The following is an 8,338-nucleotide window of genomic DNA, read 5'->3' on the forward strand; positions in this document are numbered from 1 at the left end:
ACTACAGCTGCAGAGACAACAACCTCAGCACCTACTACAGCTGCAGAGACAACAACCTCAGCACCTACTACAGCTGCAGAGACAACAACCTCAGCACCTACTACAGCTGCAGAGACAACAACCCCAGCACCTACTACAGCTGCAGAGACAACAACCTCAGCACCTACTACAGCTGCAGAGACAACAACCTCAGCACCTACTACAGCTGCAGAAACAACAACTTTACCACCTACTACAGCTGCAGAGACAACAACCTCAGCACCTACTACAGCTACAGTGACAACAACCTCAGCACCTACTACAGCTGCAGAGACAACAACCTCAGCAACTACTAAAGCTGCAGAGACAACAACTTTACAACCGACCACAGCTACAGAGACAACAACCTCAGCACCTACTACAGCTGCAGAGACAACAACCTCAGCACCTACTACAGCTGCAGAGACAACAACCTCAGCACCTACTACAGCTGCAGAAACAACAACTTTACCACCTACTACAGCTGCAGAGACAACAACCTCAGCACCTACTACAGCTGCAGAGACAACAACTTTACAACCGACCACAGCTGCAGAGACAACAACCTCAGCACCTACTACAGCTGCAGAGACAACAACCTTAGCACCTACTACAGCTGCAGAGACAACAACCTCAGCACCTACTACAGCTGCAGAGACAACAACCTCAGCACCTACTACAGCTGCAGAGACAACAACTTTACCACCTACTACAGCTGCAGAGACAACAACCTCAGCACTTACTACAGCTGCAGAGACAACAACCGCAGCACCTACTACAGCTGCAGAGACAACAACTTTACCACCTACTACAGCTGCAGTGACAACAACTTTACAACCTACTACAGCTGCAGAGACAACAACTTTACAACCTACTACAGCTGCAGTGACAACAACTGCAGCACCTACAACTACATCTGTGACTAAATCATTTTCACAAAGTGAACATTCCCAATATTTGGAGTTCAGAATAATAAATAGGGAATACAATGACAGCCTTAACGTTGCCAGTTCCACGTACTACCAAGATCTCAAGGGAATGGTTGAAAGAGAGGTGAGTTTACTCAAACTTTGTTTAAATATCTGTGTGATTTACAAGTGGGCACTATATGCTCCCACTCAGTTTCCACATGAAACCCCCTCAGATCTGTGGCACGCTGCGTTTCCAATCACCTTTTTAGGCGAGATGATTGTAGAATTCTACTGCATATAATAGTTAGCACAAGTAAGTCAGTGTCAATGTCTGTTCCAGCATCTCAAAGATAATGTGGATATGAGTAAAATAAATCTGCAGTACAACGTAAGCATCTTGATTATTGCTCCTGATAATCTTGTGATAATACCCAATAATCCCTGGATCCTAGACAGTCCCTACTTTCCTCCTCTGGGATAGTTTTTAGAGCACACACACTCTATGGAGTTAATATATTGGCAGCTGAGGTCACATTGGTGCACGTTTCACCAACTTTATTAAATAGAAAAGTCCATTAATAATTAGATTGTTTTGCTTTGATAAATGTATTGATGTTTTCTGTCTCCGTTTTGAAGCAAGGAAATGTGTGTTTAACAGCTGGATTCATGTATCCCCACCTTCCATCACACACCTAAACCAATTAACCACCTCATATACTGTATGGATACCTGGGACATGCAGCTGGATAGGGAGCTGCCCTGTCAGAGTACAGGAGTCAGTGGGACAAATACATTACGATTGTTAACAAAGAAACAGATTCAATCTCTAAAATTGCCTATGAATTACTAGAAGGTAAATTGACCTGCAGGTACTGGCTAGGAAGTGATACACTGCGCTTCATAAATATTGTACCAAGCAATGTAATGCAAGACATTTACCTCTGTGATTTTTTTCTTGTAGGGATTAAAAACGATAAGAATAAAGTTCCCCAGATGTCACCGTCTGAAAATAAGGAGATTCAGGTAAGCACGGGGAGGGTATTCCCTTGAATGGGCTGTTAGGTGTCTTCCAGCACTGGACGATATGTGACAAAGCACTGCTAAGTAAACGAGAGCCATAATATGGTGATACCATTTTAGGAGACATTTTTCTCCAAGCCTTTGTTTTTGCTATGAGATAGGAGATGTGTGTGAGGCAAAGAGGATTTAATCTAGAGAACACTGTGTGGGTGATACAGTGTCAATTGGCATTCAAGTTAATGTCAGTTGTAACACACTCCCCCCCCCCCCCCCCAATCACAGAGAGGGACCATGTGCAGGAATATACCTGTATTACCATGAACCTGAACCTCCACCACTGGGAGCCTGGGGTATTTCCTGAAACGATGCTTATAGCGCCTCCACCTGTGCAGGGATTCTAGTGAGTAGAATAACCCCTGGCACAGGAACCACTTACACCAGATTATGGATAAAACAGTTTACTACGGTATATGCAACACAACACAATATAACAATAACCAAATGACAATAGGGTCACCCTATAACACGGGCCTTATAGGGCCATAGCCCCACACCTTATTCCCAAACACAGTGTCACAAGAGTCCCAAGCCCACTCAAGTGTTGGACAGCGCTGCCCACTAGTTTGAGTAGATGGTTGGTGCACGTGTTGTGAAGAAGGTATCTGCCGGTGTGTCCACACCCGGGCGCGCAGATGCTGTACTTGGATGATGTATCCGAAAGTGTGATCCACAATGCCGCCTCCGCTACGTGGGGTGCTGTCCCGCCAGACAGTCCCACCATGAATATAGTCTCTATCTTGAGTGTTGGTCTGAGTCCAGACACGATGATCAGGGCCGCACAGCAGGGAAACTGTGTCCCTGAACTCAGCAAATAACTAAAGGGTCATGGTCCCTACCTAGGGCCTGTCCCTGTCGCAACCACAATCTGGGTTATGGATAGGATTCTATCTGGGGCCTAGGGTGGTAACCTGGCCTAGTGCAAGGGCTACTGCTCCCTGCACACACCCTTCCCTAACCTGCTCCCAGCTCTGACTGACTAACAAACCCTGAACGCGGCAAAATGTATATTTTTGCAGGGGAATCTGTAAGCCCTATTGGCTCCCTGGAGTCACGTGGCTATCTGCCCCTAAGCACTCTGGGTGTTGTAGTTCCCCATGGAGCCCTTTAACATTGCGGCCGTGTGCGCTCTCTCTCCCGCGCATGTGCGACTTTGAAATGGCCGCCGCTAGCACTACCTGCGCCAACTCTGGGAGGGCCTGCGCTACTGTTATGGCTGCCGTTGTGGTTCTACGCATGTCCGACCTCACGCCAACCTTAACATGGCCGCCAGCACTCCTGGCACTGTACTGCGCATGCGCAACTACACTGCGCATGCGCAAGCTCCTGCAAGAAGGGGGCGCCCTGTAGCTGTCGTCGCCGGGCGATCGCCCCCGCAGCAGCCCCCACCGGAGTGAGGGTAAGGAAGGGAGAAAGGGGAAACCAGGGAGCCAGAGGGGACCCGGCTACACAGTTAAAGTTAAGCAATCTCTGATACCTATTATCAGAGCTTTGTCAATATCCCCCGTGGGCGGCCTCAGACAGGTGTTTGGGGAGACTCACAAAGTGGGCGTGAAAAAGAGGCGTTCCATATAGAGGACACATACAGAAATTTGCTACAAAAGGCTGTGCTTATTGTACTGGCGACGGCAACGGCACGCAGCTGCAAAGCAACAGCATGTAGTCTGTCGCGGGTGCCCATAGTGGGCGCAATCGTGACGCCGCTACGCCGGAATAAAGCAAACAAAATCGCTGTAGTCAAGAGAATTTGAGAGTTACAGCGGTGGCAGCGTGACGTCGGCGGCACGTGAGCTTTTCATCCAATGGGGGTGAACCGCTCAAGGCCATGCCCCCTGTCGCCCTCCCTTTGTCTCCTACACCAGAGTGCAGGAATCGCGATGGCTGACATAAGCAGTGCGTCGCCATCCCCATAGCCAGTACTATAAGCGCAGCCTAAAGAGGAACTACTGTATGACGTAGACATGTTTGATAAGCGACTCCTTGGTGGAGGGAAATAGGAGAGAAGAACTTACACAAAGAAATTATATGAGAGGTCTAAATGAGGGGCTCTTAGAGAATTATACGTGTAGAGTTGTATGTTGGGCAGATAAAGAGTTAAGAGGAAGACGACTATATAGAGGGAAGAGATGATTAGCAGAAAATAGTTCTTGATATGGTATGATATGTATGTATGTTTTTATAAGTGCTTGGTGTCCTCCCTCAGGAGCGGCTCTGTGATTGCTGAGAATGAAGCTGTCTTCCCAAATGACACTGTTGTCCCTTCTAAAGAGGAACTGGAGAAGGGATTCAATGACACGATTGTAAACAACAGTGGCAAGATGGGAGACCTTGTCATTGATCCTCGGAGTATTTCTACTGAGGGTGAGTTGGGGCTTCAGTGAAAAATATAAAATAACCTTTTTTTACACAAGCTTGGGATGGCAAGGAAAGTACTTCATGATGTATGTTAATACTGTATTATATTTGTTCTTTTTGCTAACATGGGCCACTTCAGTTTGGAATGTTTTCTATTGTTACTATTGTTTCACTAAAATTGATATGTTTGTTCTGCAGAGACATTGGCCAACAATCAAACCACAACTGCTGTACCCAGCACAGAAGTTGTATCAACTACTCCGGCCAACACAGAGACAACTACACCCGTTAGCACAGAGACAACTACACCCGTTAGCACAGAGACAACTTCACCCGTTAACACAGAGACAACTACACCTGTTAACACAGGGACACCCGTTAACACAGGGACAACTATACCCGGCACCACAGAGACAACTACACCCGTTAACACAGGGACAACTACACCCGTTAACACAGGGACAACTACACCCGTTAACACAGGGACAACTACACCCGTTAACACAGGGACAACTACACCCGTTAACACAGAGACAACTACACCATTTAACACAGGGACAACTACACCTGTTAACACAGGGACACCCGTTAACACAGGGACAACTACACCCGTTAACACAGGGACAACTACACCCTTTAACACAGGGACAACTACACCTGTTAACACAGGGACAACTACACCTGGAAAGAGAGAGACAACTACCCCTAATAATGTAGACCCAAATGCTCCTACATCTGCATCTTCTGGTAAAATCATCAAATACTTGGAGTTCAGAATAATAAATAGAAATTACGATGAAAGGCTTACAGAACCCACATCACCTTACTACAGAAATTTAACGCAGGATATTGAAAGTGCGGTGAGTGTCATGTTTCTTCTATCTTGGGTGTGTTCGATAAACTCTCTGCCCACAGATCTGTACTTTCATTGACATGTGTATGTAATAATGTGTATGTAATAATGTGTATGCCCAGACCACATACATTTTAACCCTCGCTGTCCCAGAAGTGTTGAGAAGTTTAATACGGTGTTTCTTTCCAGGTTACACAAGTGTTTAAAAAACAATTTCCTACGTTTGACTATGTGAAGACAAAGAGATACCGGTGAGCACAGGCGTTGCACTAACTTTGTTGATCTTATGTAATGTGGTGACACCAAAACAGTTCCAATCCTCTTTTAGACGACTTTATCATAAGGTTACAGGAGCAGTGAAGACGTGTGTATGAGGAAACCTTTGTATAAAGGGCACAGATTATGAAAACAAATGATTGCATATAAAGGACATACAGGGAATGAGTGTGAGTGAATACTTCTTTATTTAGAGGGAAATGAGTAGAACGAGAAAGAGGACAGTTTTGTATGGATGTAGTATATGGGTTTAGTTAATAAAGCAGTAATCCCCTAGAAGTCTACTTGAGATGAGCTCCTATAATTTAGTATCTTGCCCCCTGAGTATGTCCTGCTCTTTTAAAATAATTAAAAAAAAGTTTAGGGTTAAAAATCCTGATTTTCTTAATGTATGTATGTACATTATGTATGTTACTCTTCAGCATCTGAGGTTTCCATGGTAACCTCAGACTGTGCGGGGCTCCAGGGAGAGCTGCATTTTAACCCACGAACATTTAATATTTCAAATGCTTATATCTCCTGAAAGGAGGGGCACATTTTTTAAAATAAAAAGAGCGCTAGAAAGGGAAAGAAGACACGAAGACATCACCAGCCATTTATTAAAATAGCTTTTAAGGATTAGAAACGATTCCAGAATAATTAATAGTGCTCCCCTACAAGGTGCAAGTGAGAAAAAAAACCCACTGGGAAGCGCTTAGCGTGTGAGAGCTGAGAGAAGGAAAGCCGAGCTCCGGCACACAGGCATGTTAAAGCGGCAGCCCGCGCTGAGCGCCATTTCATTTTTTCTCCATTTTGTTTTACTCACTTTAATATATATTCTGTTGCTCTTTCCAATGTTTATATTTTTTTAATCTGGTGCTTCATCAGGAGTTAAGTGATTATAATGAAGTTCTCCCCAGAGCCCGGTGCAGTCTAAAGGTTAAAATGGTAACCGCAGAATCTAGAGTTTATGAAAATCAATGTTTTTAACACAAGACATGCTCAAGGGGCAAAATGCTAACCTTATATGCATTAAACCAGGGGTGCGCAAGATTTTTTTTTGGGGGGGGGGGGGGCGCAGGGGTTGCAGAAGCCGCGCGCTCTTCCCCAAGGCATTTAAATTAAATGCCGTGGGATCGCGTGAGGCCTCTGCAACTGAACTTACCGAGATTCAGCTGGCTTCAGACGACGCGTCGCCATGGTGACGGGCGTTAAATGACGCAGCGGGTCACATGACGTCACATCGCATGAACCCTGGCATCATTTGCCGCTGACAGGAAGGTAAGGGGGGGCGCGAGCACCGGGGTAGTGGAGGCAGGGGTGCGCAGCAACAGAAGTTTGCGCACCCCTCCATTAAACTCACATAGGCTTCTGGGTAGGGTGCTGCTTTAAGTCGTGAAGCTCTGTCTAGTTCTTAATGAGGAAAACGGATGTTATGAAGAATACAGTTCTGTGTGGAGGACACTAATTCAGGAGATGTGAGACAATACATATGTACATAATTCCTAGGTACCATGGTAGAGAAGGGTTAGTGCGGTTACTGAGGAGAGCTTTGTATGCGATTCATAAAAAGGTGGGGATGTAAAATGGTACCACATATAAGGAAGAAATCATACTCAATTTGATCTCTGTTCTCAGGGAAGGCTCTGTGATTGCTGGGAGTGAAGTTGGTTTCAAAAATGACACCAATGTCCCTCCAGATGACGAAATGGTCAGCAAATTTAACAAAAGTGTAACAGACAGCAACGGCCAACTGGGTGACTTACAAATTGATCCAAGGAGCATTTCTGCTGAGAGTAAGTTAGGGGGTCTACAGCCACAAAAAGCTGAATGCAGTGTGAAGATCATCACTAAACACAATGCTTTTGCTCATTTATTTTCTAGGTACTACACCTTCAACCAGCACAACTCCCACCTCAACATCAAATGTTTCACCTGCAGCTCAAACATTTAGCTCAACTACTGCTACCACCACCACAGGTTCAACTTCCCCAGCATCTCCTGAATTAATCGGTGTACCCATTCAATTCAGAATTACCAATCAGGATTACAGTGACAGCCTTAAGAATCAATCCAGTGCAGAATACCAGCAAATTAAGAATACGGTTGAAAACGAGGTCAGTTATAACAAAGGCAAATAAACAAGTGTGAAGATCATAATCTTATAATATAGAAAACATTTCAGTTACACGCTATAAGTTCATTCATGGCTATCTTATACTATATTAGTGAAAGCACTGTATGTTTGCCTGCCTGGATGTCCGGTGTCCCTAGGGGAAATCTCATTGGTCCCTTGGGTCGCCCGCCCCCGCACACCTCTCATTGGCCTGAGGCGGAGTGACGGGCCACACACACACACACACACACACACACACACACACAACACAGCAGCTCTATACACACACACACACACACACACACACACACACACACACACACACACACACACAACACAGCAGCTCTATACACACACACACACAACACAGCAGCTCTATACACACACACACACACACACACACACAACACAGCAGCTCTATACACACACACACACACACAACACAGCAGCTCTATACACACACACACACACCCTCTGTCCGCCCCCCTCCCCCCCCTCACGTGCGCCGTCCTGCACTGGCTCCGGACGGGAAGCGCGGCCCTCCTACCCCAGCCGCTCCCTTACCTCCCCGGCGCTACCACCCGCTCAGGTAAGTCACTGTGCGTCCCGCCTCAGCCTCAGGCCCACTGCGCGTCCCGCCTCAGCCTCAGGCCCACTGCGCGTCCCGCCTCAGCCTCAGGCCCACTGCGCGTCCCGCCTCAGCCTCAGGCCCACTGTGCGTCCCGCCTCAGCCTCAGGCCCACACAGGGCGCT

At 46.4% G+C, this 8,338-nt stretch overlaps 1 protein-coding gene across 1 annotated transcript in view; it reads left to right on the top strand.

Moving 5' to 3' along the window:
- Positions 1-1,056: 1,056 nt before the first annotated feature.
- Positions 1,057-8,338, top strand: part of LOC142503316 (uncharacterized) — a 10,708-nt gene continuing 3,426 nt past the window's right edge. Inside the window, exons 1-8 of the mRNA XM_075615467.1 lie at positions 1,057-1,071; positions 1,891-1,952; positions 4,210-4,367; positions 4,560-4,718; positions 4,785-5,221; positions 5,404-5,465; positions 7,108-7,265; positions 7,354-7,586. Of these exons, the coding sequence (XP_075471582.1) occupies positions 1,057-1,071; positions 1,891-1,952; positions 4,210-4,367; positions 4,560-4,718; positions 4,785-5,221; positions 5,404-5,465; positions 7,108-7,265; positions 7,354-7,586 (1,284 nt within the window). The remainder of the gene's footprint in view (positions 1,072-1,890; positions 1,953-4,209; positions 4,368-4,559; positions 4,719-4,784; positions 5,222-5,403; positions 5,466-7,107; positions 7,266-7,353; positions 7,587-8,338) is intronic.

This window comes from Ascaphus truei, chromosome 10 (genome assembly GCF_040206685.1).
Source record: "Ascaphus truei isolate aAscTru1 chromosome 10, aAscTru1.hap1, whole genome shotgun sequence".
In the NCBI taxonomy this organism is placed as follows: domain Eukaryota; kingdom Metazoa; phylum Chordata; class Amphibia; order Anura; family Ascaphidae; genus Ascaphus; species Ascaphus truei.